This window comes from Scyliorhinus torazame, chromosome 5, assembly GCF_047496885.1.
Source record: "Scyliorhinus torazame isolate Kashiwa2021f chromosome 5, sScyTor2.1, whole genome shotgun sequence".
Taxonomy (NCBI): Eukaryota; Metazoa; Chordata; class Chondrichthyes; order Carcharhiniformes; family Scyliorhinidae; genus Scyliorhinus; species Scyliorhinus torazame.
Window position 1 is genome coordinate 288539066 of NC_092711.1, and position 19923 is coordinate 288558988.

Here is a 19923-nt window from a genome sequence, read left to right on the forward strand (position 1 = left end):
GGGTGTAGCGAGGACAGTTCCAGGGTCAAGCCGGGCTGGGGGCTCGCAATATTTGGGGTGGCAGAGGAGCCGGGAGTGCAGGAGGCGAAAGAGGCCGGAATTCTGGCCTTTGCGTCCCTGGTAGCCCGGCGAAGGATTCTTCTTCAGTGGAAAGATGCAAGGCCCCCAAGCGTGGAATCCTGGATCAGCGGAGCGGTAGATATTGATCAATGGCAGCAACAACTTGGGGTGGGGGGGGGGGGGGGGTTTACTATATTTTTGCTTTTGTTATTTACACTGGGGGGTCTGAGGGGGTGTATATATCTGTTGTGTTAAGTCGGGGTGTTACTGTTAATTTATTATTTATGTACTGGGGAGTGGGGGTATAGAGGGTTGCTTTTTTGGACTGTTTTGTACTTATCCCTGTTGGGTTCCTTTTTCATTTTGTTATTGATATTTTATGAAAACCTTAATAAAAATTTTTTTTTTTTTTTAAAAAGCAAGGTGCAATGCGGCATAGTATATCCAGCTAAGTTGAGGGTGACCTACAAATCCAAGGACTTTTATTTTGGGATGGCGGAAGAGTTTGCGAAGGCAGAAGGACTGTGGCAGAATTGAGAAATGGGACTGAGATCAGGTCGTATACCGACGTAGCCTCATGTAACTTTATTTGTTCACCGAGTGTTGGTGTATGTACTAAATGAGTCGGCGCTGTATATTTAGACAAGGGAAGAGTTGGGACTTTCATTTGCAATGATGGTTCTTTGGGGCTTTGGTGTGTATGCTGGGGTTGTGAGCTAAAGGGGATTTCTTGGTTGGGAAGGAGACCTGGGCGGGGGCCTCCACGCTGGCCAGTGAATGCGAGTGAGGTGGGGGGGGGGGGGCTGCGGCCATGGGAGCCTGGTAGAACAGGCTTCGGTGAGTCTAGCCGGGGTGAAAGGTTGGGGGAAAGGAACAGACGTTGGGGGAGGAGTTTACAAGAGGAAGTGGAGGGGAGGAAGTGGAGGGGAAGGGGGGTGTCTACAATTCCAATAGGTGCCATTCACTGTACTCTTTCGGGGATTGGATGGCATCGAATATTGGGGGGGGCTTGGGCTATATGTGTCAACGGTGACCAGGGGCGACTCCCGATTCTGTTTTCTTTTTTCCTCCTTGGGAGGATTAAAGTTTTGTTTAATGCTTATATTGTCAGGTGGGGTGCTGTTTGGGGGGGGGTGGGAGGCTGGGATCGTTGTTGTTGGTAGGGGGATTGACATTGTATTCGTTACCGTTTACGGTTTGTTGGTGGGGGGGTAAAATCTGAAGAAAATGGAAAATAAAAATATTTTTTTTAAAAAAAAGTAGTAGCCTGATCATTTTAAACCCAAGTTCAGCAGTTCACAAAGATCAGAATCACAAAACTGAGTTACTGCCTTCAACTGATTTCGAATAAATATTTTCATTTTTGAGACAATACCACATAGGTGAAAGGTTTGATATTATGCAAGACATAAAACTACGAGGCATAAATGTCTATGTTTTTCCCCTTCACCATACAGTTTAAAGTTCAAACTATTTTTTGGATATTAAATGTACAAGGTACTCAAAAATGAATTTGGAAACATTTTACCCCTTTCCCTGCACTTAAATGACGAGTTACATAGATTGGCAAAGTAAGGACTGTTTGCCTTGGAGGAGAGAAGGTTGAGAGGAGATAAAAGAAAATTACTGCGGATGCTGGAATCTAAAACAGAAACAGAAAATACTGGACAGTCTCAGCAGGTCTAACAGCATCTGTGGAGAGAGAAGAGAGCTAACGTGTCGGTCTGGGTGACTCTTGTGGCTCGATAGAGATCTTCAAAATAACGAGGGATCTGGACAGAGTAGATAAGGAAAATCTGTTCCCATTGGTAGATGGATCAGGAACAAAGCAGTATTTCTCCTGGCAGTTTGTTTTCCATATGTAATGGGTGTCTGCATGGAATGCATCGTGTACTGTTACAGTTCCATTCTCCAAATGACAAAGATTCACTAAAGTTGATGGAAAATAGTAGACAGGGTGGTGCATGTCTCAGATTTTGGCATGGCTGTTTCATGCCTGGTCAGAATTGAAGAATGAATTAGAATAATAAACATGTTAGCATGAGTGACAAGTTTATTCAGATTTTGATTCCCAAAAACATTCGAGAACGGCATCTTGCTGGCCTTTACCGTCTACATGAGCATCCTCCCACCCCTCCTCATCTTATCCTATCAGCAGCTCCTTCTATTCTGTGCTTATCCAGCTTCCTCTTAAGCAAATCTATGCTGTCACCTCTACTCCTTGTGGTAGCACGTTTCACATTTACACCATGCTCTGGGCAAAGAACTTTCTCCTGATTGTTTTTAAAATTGCATTTGCTACAGACTAGCTTATATTTCTGACTTCCATTTTGGACTCTCAAAGGTAGAAATGTTCTCTCTATCCTGTCAGATCCTTTCAATCTTAAAAGGCCAATACCAGGACTAAAGAGCTGAAATAAGAGCAAGTTGAATAATTGCTCTTGACATCAAGGTTGCATTTTGAAGGAGTATGGCATCAAGGAGCCCTACCAAAACTGAAGTTAATGGGAATCAGGGAGAAAACCCTCCCATGGCTGGAGTCATACTTGGGACAAAGGAAAATGGCTGTGGTTATGGGAGGTCAATCACCTCAGTCCCAGGACATCACTGCAGCAGCTCCTCAGGGTAGTATCCTAGGCCCAACCATCTTCAGCTGCTTCATTAATGGCTTTCCCTCCATCAAAGTCAGAAGTTCGCTGATGATTGTACAATGTTCAGTGCCATTAAGGACCCTCGGATACCAAAGCAATTTTTGTCCATATGCAGCAAGACCTGCACAGCATTCAGGCTTGGGCTGACAAGTGAAATTCATACCACTCAAGTGCCAGGAGCTGACCATCTCCAACAAAAGAATCCAACCATCTCCCCATGACATTCAACGGTATTACTTTTGCTGAATCAACATCCTAGGAGGGTACTATTGACAAGAAAATGAACTGGACCAGCCATGTAAGTACTGTAGCTTCAAGAGCAGGCTTTGAATGCTTCAGGGAATAACTCCTCAAAGCCTATCCACCAGTTATACGGCAGGAGTGAGATGGACTATTCTCCACTTGCCTGGATGATTGCATCTCCATATATTCAAGAAGCTTCGCACCATCCCACTCGATTGACACCCCATCCACCACCTTCAACATCCACTTCCTCCACCACTGACGTTTAGTGGTAGCATTGTGTACATCTATAAGAAGCATTGCAGCAATTCACCAAGGATCTTTCAGCAGAACTTTCCAAACCGACTTGCGGCCTCTACCATCTAGGACAAGGGTAGCAGATGCATGGGAGCACCATGACTTGCAAGTTCCCCTCCAAGCCTCACAACATCCTGACGTGGAACCATAATCTGCATTCCTTCAATGTCGCTGGGTCAAAATCCTGGAACTCCGTTCCTGACAGCATTGTGGGTGTACCTCCACCACATGGATTGCAGTGGTTCACTCCTGGACCACTTCAGAGTTAAATACTGTTAGTTTCACAGCTGACAACTTCAAAAAGTTACTCAACCATAAAGGGAGAGGAATGGAACAATGCTGGCAGCTGGGGCACGGGTGGATGGGTGTGTGTGGAAGCTGTCAATCACAGCACAGTAAAATCAATATCATGGGGAAATGAATGAATGGCTTGCAGATCAAAGATCTGAGGGGGTTTAAACCCAGCTGACTGATTTTCTTTCCAGGAAGGGGGCGTTCTCCTTTTTTTTTGAGAAAGGGAATCTGTCGCAATCCTCACCAAGCAAACATGTGCACGGCTGAGGATTAGGAATCGCTCCCTAGTCAGGTGAGTTTCAGCTCCGGCAGGAGAACAGCGAAAACAACACGAGCGGAGACAGAGCCGGGACAGCGAAAACAGCGCGGGAGGAGAGAGCCGGGAGATTTAAAAAGCGCGGGAGGAGAGAGCCCGGACAGCGAAAACAGCACGAGCGGAGAGAGAGCCGGGACAGCGAAAACAGCGCGGGAGGAGAGAGCCGGGAGATTTAAAAAGCGCGGGAGGAGAGAGCCCGGACAGTGCTGGGAGAGGTGAGTGCACAAAAGGTGTGGCAGGAGTGCCTTTAGACATGGAGTGCTGATTGGAACAGAGTGCATCTGAGTTTAGGTGAGTGACTGAGTTCGGGTGAGCGGCTGTGTTTTTGTTGGTGTTCGGGTTTATCCTTGAGGTTCTATAAAAACATTTTAAAAAATTATTTAAATTAATTAACTAGTTGAATATGGCTGGACAGGTGATGTGCTGTTGCTGTATGATGATGGAACTGGTGGATCCCAGTGAGACCGTCAGTGTCTGCAGCAAGACATCTGCAGCAAGTGTTGGCTGCTCGAGGAACCTCGGCTCAGAATTGATGAGCTGGAGACCGAGCTGCGCACACTGCGGCACATCAGGGAGGGGGAAAATTACCTGGACACTGTTTCAGGAGGCAGTCACACCCGGTAGAATAAGTACTGTTAATTCGGACAGTGGTCAGGGACAGAGTGGTGTGACTGCAAGGGAGGCAGGTAGGGGGATCCTGAGTTTAGGAGTTGAGGAGCCTCAGCCCTTGACCTTGTCCAACTGGTATGAGGTACTTGCTCCCTGTGTGGATGAGGAAGAGGGCTGTAGGGAGGATGCGTTGACTGACCACTGCACCGTGGTACAGGAAGCCATTCAAGAGGGGGGAAGCAAAAAGACAAGTGGTAGTTGTAGGGGATTCTATAATTAGGGGGATTGATGGCATCCTTTGTAAGCCAGATTGAGAGTCCCGCACGGTATGTTGCCTGCCCGGTGCCAGGGTGAGGGACATCTCTGATCGGCTTGAAAGGATTTTGGAGAGGGAGGGGGAGGATCCAGTTGTTCTGGTCCACGTTGGGACTAACAACATAGGTAAGACTAGGAAAGAGGACCTGTTTGGGGACTATCAAACACCAGGGACTAAATTAAAGAACAGGTCCTCCAGGGTTATAATCTCTGGATTACTACCCGAGCCACGTGCCAATTGGCATAGGGTTGAGAAAATTAGGGAAGTTAACACGTGGCTAAAGGAGTGGTGCGGGAAAGAGGGATTCCATTTCATGGGGCATTGGCATCAGTACTGGGGCAGGAGGGACCTGTACCGTTGGGACGGTCTTCACCTGAACCATTCTGGGACCAGTGTTCTAGCAAATAGGATAAATAGGTTGGTCACAAGGACTTTAAACTAGCAAGTTGGGGGGGGGGGGGGAAGGGAAGTGTAAAGCTATGGACAGTATAATGGTTAATGGAGATCAAGGCAGCAGGTTACGTGACAGGTTATGATATAGGTTCAAAGACAAGGAAAATTAGGAGAAAGGGCAAGAGGAAAAATAAATTGTGAAAAGTTACTGATCAAGGTGTTAGGATTCATAACAAAGACATAAAAAACAGCATAAGTGTACTTTACCTGAATACTCGTAGTATACGAAATAAGGTAAATGAGTTGATGGTGCAAATCATCGTGAATGACTATGATTTAGTGGCCATTCCTGAAGCATGGTTAAAAGATGGTCACGACTGGGAGTTAAATATCCAAGGGTATCAGACTAAACAAAAGGATAGAATGGACGGTCAGGGCGGTGGTGTAGGTTTGTTGTTTAAGGATGGCATCCGGGCAATAGTAAGGGATGATATTGGTGCTATGGAGGACAAGGTTGAATCAATTTTGGTGGAAATCAGGAATAGTAAGGCAAAAAAGTCACTGATAGGAGTAGTCTATAGGCCACCAAATAGTAACAGGATGGTAGGGCAGGCAATAAGCAAAGAAATAACGGATGCATGTAGAAATGGTACAGCGGTTATCATGGGAGATTTTAATCTGCATGTCGATTGGTTTAACCAGGTTGGTAAAGGCAGCATTGAGGAGGAGTTTATAGAATGTGCCTGGGATAATTTCCTGGAACAGTATGTAATGGAACCTACAAGGGAACAAGCGGTCCTAGATCTGGTCCTGTGTAATGAGGCAGGATTGATTAATGATCTCATAGTTCGGAATCCTCTTGGAAGGAGCGACCACAATATGGTGGAATTTAAAATACAGTTGGAGGATGACAAGGTAAAATCAAACACTAGTGTTTTGTGCTTAAACAAAGGCGATTACAATGGGATGAGAGAAGAACTAGCTAAGGTAGACTGGGAGCAAAGACTTCATGGTGAAGCAGTTGAGGAACAGTGGAGAACCTTCCGAGCGATCTTTCAGTGTTCAGAAAAGGTTCATACTGACAAAAAAGAAAGACGGTAGAAAGGGGAAAAATCGACCATGGATATCTAAGGAGGTGAGGGAGAGCATCGAATTGAAGGAAAAAACATACAAAGTGGCAAAAATTAGTGGGAGTCTAGAGGACTGGGAAGTCTTTAGTGGACAACAGAAAGCTACTAAAAAAGCCATAAAGACGAGTAAGGTAGACTATGAAAGTAAACTGGCTCAGAACATAAAAGCAGATAGTAAAAGCTTCTACAAATATATAAGACAAAAAAGAGTGGCTACGGTAAATATTGGTCCTTTGGAAGATGAGAAGGGAGATTTAATAATAGGAGACGGGGAAATGGCTGAGGAGCTGAACAGGTTTTTTGGGTCAGTCTTCACAGTGGAGGACACAAATAACATGCCAGTGACTGATGGAAATAAAGATATGATAGGTGAAGACCTTGAGATGATTGTAATCACTAAGGAGGCAGTATTGGGAAAGCTAATGGGGCCAAAGGTAGACAAGTCTCCTGGCCCTGATGGGATGCATCCCAGAGTGTTAAAAGAGATGGCTAGGGAAATTGTAAACGCACTAGTGATAATTTATCAAAATTCACTAGACTCTGGGGTGGTCCCAGAGGATTGGAAAGTAGCAAACGTGACACCACTGTTTAAAAGGAGGTCGGCAGAAAGCGGGTAATTATAGGCCGGTAAGCTTAACTTCGGTTGTAGGGAAAATGCTGGAATCTATCATTAAGGAGGAAATAGTGGGGCACCTGGAGGGAAATTGTCCCATTGGGCAGACGCAGCATGGGTTCACAAAGGGTAGGTCGTGTCTGACTAATTTGGTAGAATTTTGAGGACGTTACCAGTGCAGTAGATAACGGGGAGCCAATGGATGTGGTATATCTGGATTTCCAGAAAGCTTTTGACAAGGTGCCACACAAAAGGTGGCTGCATAAACTAAAGATGCATGGCATTGAGGGTAAAGTGGTAGCGTGGGTAGAGGATTGGTTAACTAACAGAAAGCAGAGAGTGGGGATAAATGGGTGTTTCTCTGGTTGGCAACCTGTAACTAGTGGGGTCCCTCAAGGATCAGTGTTGGGCCCGCAGTTGTTCACAATTTACATAGACGATTTGGAGTTGGGGACCAAGTGCAATGTGCCAAAGTTTGCAGACGACACTAAGATGAGTGGTAAAGCAAAAAGTGCAGAGGATACCGGAAGTCTGCAGAAGGATTTGGATAGGTTAGGTGAATGGGCTAGGGTCTGGCAGATGGAATTCAATGTTGCCAAGTGTGAGGCTATCCATTTTGGGAGGAATAACAGCAGAATGGATTATTATTTAAACGGTAAGATGCTAAAACATGCTGCTGTGCAGAGGGACCTGGGTGTGCTGGTGCACAAGTCGCAAAATGTTGGTGTGCAGGTGCAACAGGTGATTAAGAAGGCTAATCGAGTTTTGTTTTTCATTGCTCGAGGGATGGAGTTCAAGACTAGTGAGGTTATGCTGCAATTGTATAGGGTGTTGGTGAGGCCGCATCTGGAGTATTGTGTTCAGTTTTGGTCTCCTTACCCGAGAAAGGACATATTGGCACTGGAGGGAGTGCAGAGGAGATTCACTAGGTTGATCCCAGAGTTGAGGGGATTAGATTATGACGAGAGGTTGAGTAGACTGGGACTGTACTCATTGGAGTTTAGAAGGATGCGGGGGGATCTTATTGAAACATATAAAATTATGAAGGGAATAGATAGGATAGATGCGGGTAGGTTGTATCCACTGGTCGGGGAAAGCAGAACTAGGGGGCATAGCCTCAAAATAAGGGGAAGTAGATTTAGGATGGAGTGTAGGAGGAACTTCTTCACCCAAAGGGTTGTGAATCTCTGGAATTCCTTGCCCAGTGAAGCAGTTGAGGCTCCTTCTTTAAATGTTTTTAAGAAAAAGATAGATACCGTTCTAAAGAATAAAGGGGATTTGGGGATATGGTGTACGGGCCGGAGTGGAGCTGAGTCCACAAAGATCAGCCATAATCTCATTAAATGGTGGAGCAGGCTCGAGGGGCCAGATGGCCTACTCCTGTTCCTAGTTCTTATGTTCCAAACTGAGAATCCTGCCCATGGTCACAAAGACATGGTTACAAGGTGACTACGGTTGGTGAAAAAATTAAAGAGCACACAACATTTTGAGAGGCAGACAGAAAGCAAGAGGAGTTGGCCTCTAGTAAGGATGACAATGGCAAGAAAGGATGTTGGTACAGGACCAGTATATCTGGAGATTTTGTAACAAGGGTCAGAAAGTGTCAGCTGGAGTGGCCTTCAGCCCCCGCTTACAATAGTTATACGTTGGAGAGAGCATTCAGTAAAGACTCATTAAATGTTTTAATAGTCAAATAAACCAAAGAAATCAAATTGGGAAAGGTAATCTGGCGTTTGTAGAACGCTTCTGCAATAAATTTACTAGAACATAATGTGGAATGAACTAGGGATCAATCTATTTTAGATTTAGTTTTGTGTATTATTTTGTAATCGCACAATAAAAGATCTGGGGAAAAACGATAATGCAATTGAATTCCACATCAATTCAGAGAGCACCAAACTCCAGTTGCAAACAGAAATCTTAAACATAGTCAATTATAAAGGTTGGAGGTGAAATCTGATAAGACTAAAGGTAAGACAGTAAATAAACAGCAGGAAACATTTAAAGAAACAATTTAAAATGTTCAACAAACTATTAAAAACAAAAACCCAAGTTACCTTGGGCTATCAGAGAAAGTTAGGGATGGTATTAGATTTAAAGAACAGGCTGTACTGTTGCAAAGAACAGTAGTAAGCCTGAGGATTAGGAGTGTTTCACTCCCAATAAAACTCAAAATAAAAGTGGAAGTTTTAATCACTTGCGACTTCCATCAGGCTATGATGCGAGGGGATGTGTCAGGTGTTAATCCCTTAAATCTAATCAAAATGTTATCTATGCTGATATTTCTCATTCCTCTCCCTTGGCTATCCTCTATTTCTGCTATGCAATGTGCGTCTTCTGCTAATGCAAGTATTTGTTCAATATCCCTGCTATTTCTTCATCCCACGATTTTTCCTGTCCTCTAAAGGACCAATATTTAATTTAGCTGTGGTCCATTTTTTTCATACAAGGAGTACTCTATTATTTTTTATATTTCTGGCTAGTTTACTCTTGCTTCTATTATATATAGTTTTTTAATAAATCACATTTTTGGTTACCCTCGCTAATTTCAAAAACAATCCCCAGGGCCTGATCATCTAACATTCTAGGGTTCTAAAAGACGTATAGCAGTATAGTTACGATTTTCAAAAATTCCCTAGGTTCAAAAATGGGTCCCAGTCAGAAAATCTAATACCTTTATTCAAGGAGAGGAAAATCAGGCAGCAACTGGCCAGTTAGCTTGAAAGTTACAAGCATTTTCTTAAGTGTCTATTATTAAGGAAGTTACTTAAAGCTGATGTATAGTCAGAGTCAACATGATTTTATAAAATGGAAATAGTGTTTGACAAATGTATCAGGTCTGAATTCCGAAGAATCGGTGGGGCCCACATCCCTGCCAACTTCAAGAGCCCCACATCCATTTTATGCTCCAACAAGATTGGCCCGCAGCTCTCCAGGAGCAGTGCTGCAATGTCCTGAAGAGACTGATTGTCAGCTGTCCTAAGGTAGGGAGAGGAGGGGAGCCAAGGGGGCGATGGGGGTCTGGGCAGGAGGTGAGGGAGATTCAGAAATCACCGAGCCTTATGGGGAGGGCACCCCCAGTCAGGAGGGGGCTTCCCTCCAGCAGTCAACCCCTTTTCATTTCTGGGTTCCCCTCCACCCTTCCGAGTGGTCATTCACCCGCCAGACTAAAATTGAGGCTGGATGGGAAATGGCCCTCGAATGCCCACTTTACGGCCTCAAATGGGTCAAGGGCTGGCTGGCTACCCGACCAAGGCTCTGCCACCCCAGTGCAAAGTTGAAGCAGGCAGGAATCCAGAGTGTTCTGGGCTTAAGGTTTTTGAGGATGTAAATAGCAAGCAATTAGGAGAAAATGCGTGTTGGCCTTTAATAGGGTACAAGTAGAAGGATGTCTTTGTACAATCGTGTGGGACTTTAGAGAGACCATTCCTGGAGTACTGTACACATCTATTCTCTCCAGAATTAAATGAGATATTCACATTGGAGGCAATACATTGCAGGTTCACTGGGGTGAGAGGATTGCTTTATAATGAAAGGCTGAGCAGATTGCGTCAATACTCTCTGTGGGGCGTAGACGATGGAGTGATGGTCCCATTGAAACGCAAGATTCTTCTGAAGGGGGTGGGGCACAGCACAGCCTAAGAGTTGATCTTGAAGACTAGGAGAAATTTCATCACACAATGGGTTGTGGATATTTGGATTATTCTACATCAGAGTATGTGGATGTTCCAGGTACATTATAGGTAAGACAAGAGCCTTTTTTGTTTCAGGGAAATAAGGATTATAAGCAGTGGGTGAAAAAGTAGTGTCAGGGAAGTAGACTCCCACTGTTTGGTTTGCTTTAAAGATAGCCTTATTAATAAGCATCACTACTATTAATGTTTTATATATCTGTACCCCTAGACCCCTTTGCTCCATTTAAACGATTATCCAAGCAGTAAGTTGCCTCACAGTCTTCCTAACAAAATCCACCACCTTACATGCACATATTTGAAGTTATTTGCCAATTACGGCCCCACTTAACGTCTTAACATGGAGGAAAATTCTCATCTATGATTGGTGGTTCTTGACGGTACAAGATGCTATCTGTGTGGGGAAAATGCTTGAATCCATTATCAAGGACTTTATAGCGGAACATTTAGAAAGCAGTGGCAGGATCAGTCAGAGTCAGCATGGATTTATGAAGGGAAAATCAATCTTGACAAATCTGTTGGAATTCTTTGAAGAGGTAACCAGTACAGTTGACAAGGGGGAGCCAGGTCGATGTGGTATATTTGGACGTTCAAAAGGCATTTGACAAAGTCCCGCATAAGAGATCATTGTGTAAAATTAAAGCGCATGGGATTGGGACAAATGTATTGAGGTGGATAGAAAACTGGTTGGTAGAGAGAAAACAAAGAGTAGGGATTAATGGGTCCTTTTCAAATTGGCAGGCAGTAACTAGTGGGTACCACAGGGATCGGTGCTGGGACCCCAGCTATTCACAATATATTTGGATGAGGTGGGAGGGTGAATTGTGACGAGGATACAGGGATCCTGCAGCACGACCTGGACAGGTTGGGCAAATCAATGGCATATGCAGTATAATTTGGATACTGAGATTATTCACTTTGGAAGCAAAAACAGGAAGGCAGATTACTACCTGAATGGTTGTAAATTGGGAGAGGGGAATATGCAGCAGGACCTTCACTGAAGGCAAGCATGCAGGTGCAGCAGGCGGTAAAGAAGGCTAATGGTATGTTGGCCTTCATTGCGAGAGGTTAAGTATAGAAGCAGGGATGTGTTGCTGCAATTGTACAGGGCCTTGGTGAGGCCACACTTGGGAGTATTTATTTATTTAAAAAAATAGATTTAGAGTACACAATTCATTTTTTCCAATTAAGGTGCAATTTAGCATGGCCAGTCCACCTACCCTGCACATCTTTGGGTTGTGGGGGTGAAACCCACACAAACACGGGGAGAATGTGCAAACTCCACACGGACAGTGACCCAGAGCTGGGATCGAACCTGGGACCTCGGCGCCGTGAGGCAGCAGGGCTAACCCATTGCGCCACCGTGCTGCCCACACTTGGGAGTATCGTGTGCAGTTTTAGTCTCCTTCTTGGAAGAAGGATGTTCTTGCTCTCAAGGGAGTGCAGCGAAGGTTAACCAGACTGATTTCAGGGATGGTGGGACTGTCATATGAGGAGAGATTGACTAGGTTGGGATTGTTCTCGCTGGAGTTCAGAAGAATGAGGGGGGATCTCAGAGATTTATAACATTCTAACAGGACTAGACAGGGTAGATGCTGGGAAGATGTTACCAATGATGTGTCCAGAACCAGGGGTCACAGTCTGAGGATTCAGGGTAAACCATTTCGGACAGAGATAAGGAGCTATTTCTTCACACAAAGAGTGGTGGGCCTGAGGAATTCATTACCACAGGAAGTACTTGATGCTAAAACATTGAATATATTCAAGAGGCGGCTGGATATAGCACTTGGGGAGAATGGGATCAAAGGCTATGGGGAGAAAGCAGGATTAGGCTACTGAGTTGGATGATCAGCCATGATTGTGATGAATGCCGTAGTCGGCTCGAAGGGCCAAAAGGCCTCCTCCTGCTCCTATCTTCTATGTATCTCTGATCTATGTATGTAAATATTTCTAAGGCAGTCTACTAAGGGAATATGTATTAAACAAACAGTAATATTAACATGCAAAGACGACGTATTTGCTACTTAAAGGAAGATAATTGTAAGTACACATAATGGAAAACTGACTTGTACATGTTCTTTTTAAAAAAAATATATATATTTTATTAAAAGTTTTCAAACACAATATTGCCCCCTTACAAATCAACAAAAACAGTAACATAACTGATATATAACATTGTTTAAATAATATAGTAAACTAACCAAATAACACAAAATAATGCTCCCCCCGCCCCCTCACCCCATCTAGAACACAAACAATTTACCCCACCCCCCGGGCTGCTGCTGCTGGCTATCTATTTTCCCCCTAACGTTCCGCTAGATAGTCGAGGAACGGTTGCCACCGCCTGGTGAACCCTTGAGCCGATCCTCTCAGCGCAAACTTCATCCGCTCCAGTTTTATGAACCCCGCCATATCATTTATCCAGGCCTCCACGCCGGGGGGTTTCGCTTCCTTCCACATGAGTAAAATCCTACGCCAGGCTACTAGGGACGCAAAGGCCACAACGTCGGCCTCTTTCGCCTCCTGCACTCCCGGCTCATCCGCTACCCCAAATATAGCTAACCCCCAGCTTGGCTTGACCCGGACCTTCACCACCTTTGAGATCACTCCCGCCACTCCCCTCCAATACCCCTCCAGTGCCGGACACGACCAAAACATGTGTGTGGTTCGCCGGGCTTCCCCCGCATTTGTCCTCCACTCCGAAGAACCTGCTCAACCTCGCTCCCGTTGTGTGCGCTCTACGTAGCACCTTAAATTGGACCAGGCTAAGCCTGGCACACGAGGAAGAGGAATTTACCCTATTTAGGGCATCAGCCCACAAACCCTCCTCCCCGAGCTCTTCTTCCCATTTTCCCTTCAGTTCTTCTACCAGCTCCTCCCCCTCTTCTCTCATCTCCCGGTATATTTCGGACACTTTGCCCTCCCCGACCCACATCCCCGAAAGCACCCTGTCCTGGATCCCTTGTGTCGGGAGCAGCGGAAAATCCCTCACCTGTTGTCTCGTGAACGCTCTCACCTGCATATACCTAAAGATATTCCCTGGGGGGCAGCTCATACTTTTCCTCTAGCGCTCCCAAGCTCGCAAACGTCCCATCTATAAATAAGTCTCCCACTCTCCTAATTCCTGCCCGGTGCCAGCTCTGGAACCCTCCGTCCAACCTCCCTGGGGCAAACCTATGGTTGTTCCTGATCGGGAACCACACCGAGGCTCCCAACACACCCCTCTGTCGCCTCCATTGCCCCCAGATACTTAATGTTGCCGCCACCACTGGGTTCGTGGTAAACATTTTCGGGGAGAGCGGTAGTGGCGCCATCACCAGCGCTTTTAAGCTCGTTCCTTTGCAGGACGCCATCTCCAGCCTTTTCCACACCGCCCCCTCTCCCTCTCTCATCCACTTACAGATCATCGCCACGTTGGCGGCCCAGTAGTAGTCGCCCAAATTCGGCAACACCAGTCCCCCTCTGTCTCTGCTACGTTGCAGGAACCCCCTCCTTACCCTCGGGGCCTTCCCTGCCCACACGAAGCTCGTGATGCTCCTATCTATTTTTTTGAAAAAGGCCTTAGTGATCAATATAGGGAGACATTGGAACACAAATAGGAACCTCGGGAGGACCATCATCTTAATCGCCTGCACTCTGCCCGCCAGTGACAGCGGCTGCATATCCCACCTTTTGAAATCCTCTTGACTTGTACATTTTCAATTGCATGCTATCATACACGGTCATCAAAACTGAAACACCACAAGTGTGGAGTTGGTTATTTAGTTCATTGGGCAAGTAACTTTAAAATGTAGCCTTATGTTAATTTAGCGCTGTATTCGAAAACATGTGGCTGGATTCTCCGCTGGCAGTATGCTCCATTTTGCCCGGTTTCCCAATGGCGTGGGGCTGCCCCACAATGGGAACGCCATTGACCAGCCGGTGTAACGGAGCATCCCGCCGGCGGGGTGAAACAGAAATGTGGCGCAGCGGGATGGAGAATCCAGCCCTCAGGTTTTATTTTAAAAAGACTGCCTTAAAATGAAAATTGTCAATTAAAGTATACTTACTAGGTTCGCTGTAGACTCTGCTGTGCTATACACTGTTGGATCTGTATATCCTGAATCTGTGGAAGAATTGAAGTCATGCATTTCTGGAAACCAGCAAGGCAAAGAACCAATTATACTTTCAGTAATCACAGAAATGCCAAATATCCCCAAAAATATTGTCTTCTTAAAAATGCAACTGTATTATTTAGCCTAAAAATACATTTTTAAATTCCCATACAATAAAATGCAGGTCACAAATATTCAAACTATGGATGGTTTGGGATAAATTCTCAGTATATACACCAACAACAAACTGAAAATTTCAACAACCTTGATGTCTAATTGCTTGAATTTAGAATGTGTAGTTGATGTGAGAACGGACATGGTCACCAATGTTTTTGTTTAAATCCAGGAATTGTATCAACAAGGAAAAGATACAGGTTCCTTTAATGCAAAATCTAAGCTGGTGAAATTTTAAGTATTCCAGCAGATGACGGGGAAGCGGTGGCATATTGGTATTGTCACTGGACTAGTAAACCAGAGACCCAGAATAATGCTCTGGGGACCCGGGTTCAAGTCCTGTCACTGCAGATGATGAAAATTTGAATTCAATAAAAGTCTGGAATTAAAAGTCTAATAATTATTATAAAACCATAGTCAATTGTCGTAAAAACCATCTGGTTCACAAATGTCCTTTAGGGTAGGAAATCTGCCTGGTCTGGCATACATGTGACTCCAGATCCACAGTGAGTGGTTGACTCTTACTGCCGTCTTGAGGGCAATTAGGGATGGGCAATAAATGTTGCACAGCCTGCAACACCCACATCCCATGAACAAATAAAGAAATAGCAGGAATTCAGAATCCCTTGAAACTTCCCATGAATGCATCATATTAATTCCTATTAGCTGGATGCTAAATTTAAGCTGTCACGTAGTATTTAATGATGAATATCTTACACCCAGATCAAGCAATCAGCATGATTAAACTAAATTAGAACTCCAGAAATTGATTTCACTTAAACCATTGGGTACATTTTGCAAAATATCTTTTGACAGTTTGCAATATCCCAACATTCTTACCATGAATTCAACAGGGGGCTTCACTAAGCAGAGTAAAATGTCAAGAGTTTTAAAATGCACTGTTGGGAAATAAAGGCAATGCACAAATGCATACCCACACATTCTTAAAGCAAATCAGGTGTATGCTGGACACATTTAACTCGTATGATATACATGCTGATAGGCTAGACCAAAAGAGGACATTAAGGATCCTGAGTAAATTCCCTAAGCACGGAGTTGGTTTCAAACTCAATCGGATTTTAAATCTTCAAATTTCCGTGGAACATTTCTTGACGAATGAGCACGTGAGCCGATTGGTAGAATTTGGTTTCCTACCTATGTGTTCTGATTGCTTGGAAATTAGCAAAAAAAAGTGTACGGCGATATATTTGTAGAGGAGTAAGGAATATACCAGGGGAAGTTGAAAAAAAGTCTCGAAGCTCCCTCATATCTTAGAGCCTCAGTGCATTCGTACCTCTACTGGCTCTTTAAAGGAGCTATTAAAAGTGTCATGCTCTGACTTCCGGTTGAGTCTATGCGGAGCTAAGCCGCACGATTCGGCAGCTCCCGCTATTACGGACTTTCGGGCTCATTGGAGGAGCCCCAATGGAATTTTTTTGAAGACAACCCGTGGGGAAGTGAAGAGAGGGGTCCCCCTCCAACTTTTATGGACCGGACCAGAAGTGCAACGGACAAAAAAGCGGCATTGGAGCAGCGGGAGAAGAGAGGGAAAAAAATCAAAATGGCGGCGGCCGGGGACAAAGCGGAGTGCGGGCCGGAGCTGCAGGAGTTCATCAAGCGCTGCTTCGAGGAGCTGCACAAGGAGATGCTGGCGCCTATGCTGGCGGTAATTGAAGGACTAGGGATAACCCAGAAGGCCCACGAGATGAAGATCCAGGAGGTACAGAAAAGAGTGAGTGAGAATGAGGACGAGCTCTTGGGCCTGGCGGTGAGAGTGGAGCGGCAAGAGGCGCTACACAAGAGGTGGGCGGGAAGACTCGAAGACCTGGAGAACAGGTCGAGGAGAAAGAATCTGCGGATCCTGGTCTCCCAGAAGGAGTGGAGGGGGCCAATGCCATGGCATACGCGGGCACGATGATCGGGGCAATGATGGGCGCGGAGGCCCCTTAGAGGTCGCTGGAGCTGGACGGGGCACACCGGATGCTGGCGAGGAAGCCCAAGGCAAATAAGCCGCCAAGGGCGATGGTGGTGAGATTTCACCGGTTCACGGACAGAGAGGGTCCTGAAATGGGCCAAGAAGGAGCGGAGCAGCAAGTGGGACAATGCAGAGATCAGAATATACCCGGACTGGAACACGGAGGTTGCAAAGCGGAGAGCGGGTTTCAACCGGGCCAAAGCGTGCTGCACTGGAAAGGAGTGAAATTTGGAATGCTGCAGCCAGCGCGACTGTGGGTCATATACAAGGACCAACACTATTACTTTGAAACGCCTTCATACAAACCGAAAAGTTGGACTCTAACTGAGGGTTTGTGAGGGTGGGGGGGGGGGGGGGGGATGTTTGAGGGTTGGTGATGGTTGTTGTATATAGGGGGTCAATCACACGCAGGAAATGTTACATGGGCTGGGGGAGAGAGACAAGGCCGCGACAGGAGCTGCGCCAGAACGTGCGGGGCAGGCTTTGGAAAGAGCGGGTTTTTCCCGCGCACGGGCAGAAAGCGGAACGAAGGAACGCATATTGATGGGGAGGTCAAAGGGACGGCAGGGGAAGCCGGGGTCAGGTGTCAGCTGACTTACGGGAGTGATATGGGGGGAGCAAAAAAGCTAGACAGGGATCTAGCGGGGGTGGGAGGAGGGAAAAAGGGTTGCTGCTGCACTGGCTGAAAGGGAATGGGACACAGAAGAGGTGGTCGGGACGGAGGTCCCCCGGTTGGGAGACTGGAGGGTGAGGGAGATGCGGACACGGGACTGGCCCAGAAAAGGAGATGGGAAAGCATGTGTCATTTGAGCCCAAGACTATCGTAGTGGATAATGGAGGGAGATACGTGATGGTGAGTGGTAGGTTGCAAGGGACGTGGGTAGTGTTGGTAAATGTATACGCCCCGAACTGGGATGATACTGGATTCATGAAGCGCATGTTGGGGCGCATTCCGGACCTGGAGGTAGGAGGCCTGATAATGGGAGGAGACTTCAATACAGTGCTGGACCCAGCACTGGACCGCTCCAGATCAAGGACTGGAAAGAGGCCGGCGGCGGCCAAGGTGCTTAGGGGGTTTATGGATCAGATGGGGGGAGTGGACCCATGGAGGTTTGCAAGACCGCAGGCCAGGGAATTTTCTTTCTTCTCCCACATGCACAAAGCTTACTACCGGATAGATTTTTTTGTTCTGGGCAGGGCGCTCATCCCGAGGGTGGAGGGGACGGAGTATTCGGCCATAGCCGTTTCGGATCATGTCCCGCACTGGGTGGAAATGGGGCTGGGAGAGGAGAGGGACCAACGCCCGCTGTGGCGGCTGGATGTGGGACTGCTGGCAGATGAGGTGGTGTGTGGGAAGGTGAGGGGGGTGTATCGAAAGGTACTTGGAGGCCAACGACAACGGGGAGGTGGGGGTGGTATGGGAGGCGTTGAAGGCGGTGATCAGAGGAGAGCTAATCTCCATCAGGGCTCATAGGGAGAGGACAGAGGGCATGGAAAGGGAGAGGTTAGTGGGGGAGATTTTGAGAGTGGACAGGAGATACGCAGAGGCCCCGGAGGAAAGATTACTTGGGGAAAGACGACGGCTCCAAACGGAGTTTGACTTGTTGACCACAGGGAAGGCGGAGGCACAGTGGAGGAAGGCGCAGGGGGCGACCTACGAGTATGGGGAAAAGGCTAGTCGGATGCTGGCACACCAGCTCCGTAAGAGGACGGCAGCGAGGGAAATAGGGGGAAATCAAAGATGGAAGGGGAGCCACGGTTCGGAGTGTGACGAAAATAAACGAGGTATTCAAGGCCTTCTATGAAGAGCTGTATAGATCCCAGCCCCCAGCAGGGGAAGAGGGGATGAGACGATTCCTAGACCAACTGAGATTCCAGAGGGTGGAGGAGCAAGAGGTGGCTGGTTTGGGGGCACCAATTGGGTTGGAGGAGCTGAGCAAGGGTTTGGGGAGTATGCAGGCGGGGAAGGACCCGGGGCCGGACGGGTTCCCGGTGGAGTTCTACAGAAAGTACGTAGACCGGTTGGCCCCGCTACCAGTGAGGAACTTTAACAAGGCAAGAGAGGAGGGGACCCTGCCCCTGACAATGTCGGAAGCGACAATTTCTTTGATCCTAAAGCGGGACAAGGATCCACTGCAATGTGGATCATACAGGCCGATCTCGCTCCTCAATGTGGATGCTAAGTTGTTGGCAAAAATGCTGGCCACGAGGATTGAGGACTGTGTCCCGGGGGTGATCCACGAGGACCAGACGGGATTCGTAAAGGGCAGGCAATTAAACCCCAATGTGTGGCGGCTCTTAAACGTGATAACGATGCCATCGGAGGAGGGAGAGGCGGAGATAGTGGCAGCTATGGATGCGAAAAGGCCTTTGACCGAGTAGAGTGGGAGTACGTCTGGGAGGTGCTGCGTAGGTTTGGGTTCGGGGGAGGGTTTATCAGTTGGGTTAAGCTCCTTTACAGAGCCCCGGTGGCGAGTGTAGTGACGAACCGGCGGAGGTCGGAGTACTTTCGGCTGTACCGAGGAACAAGGCAGGGGTGCCCCCTGTTGTTTGCATTGGCAATCGAACCCTTGGCCATGTCATTGAGGGAGTCTAATAAATGGAGGGGGGTGGTCCGAGGGGGGAGAAGAGCATCAGGTGTCGCTATATGCGGATGACCTGTTGCTGTACGTGGCGGATCCAATGGAGGGGATGGTGGACGTCATGCAGACTTTAAGGGAGTTCGGGGAGTTTTCGGGCTATAAGCCCAATGTAGGGAAGAGTGAGCTCTTTGTATTACAGGCAGGGGACCAAGAAAGAGGGATAGGGGACCTACCGCTGAGGAGGGCGGCGGGGAGTTTTCGGTATCTGGGGATCCAGCTAGCCAGGAGTTGGGGGGGCCCTACATAAACTGAATCTGACGAGGTTGGTGGAGCATTGGAGGAGGATTTCAAAAGATGGGACATGTTACCGCTCTCGCTGGCGGGTAGAGTGCAGTCGGTCAAAATGGTGGTCCTTCCGAGGTTTCGGTTTGTGTTCCAGTGCCTTCCCATCGTGATCACCAAGGGCTTTTTTAAGAGAGTAGGT

General features: G+C 46.9%; 1 protein-coding gene across 1 annotated transcript in view; it reads right to left on the minus strand.

The window, feature by feature from the left end:
- Positions 1–19923, minus strand: part of alg13 (ALG13 UDP-N-acetylglucosaminyltransferase subunit) — a 137363-nt gene that overhangs the window by 16422 nt on the left and 101018 nt on the right. Inside the window, exon 22 of the mRNA XM_072501533.1 lies at positions 14664–14719. Coding sequence (XP_072357634.1) covers positions 14664–14719 — 56 coding nt within the window. The remainder of the gene's footprint in view (positions 1–14663; positions 14720–19923) is intronic.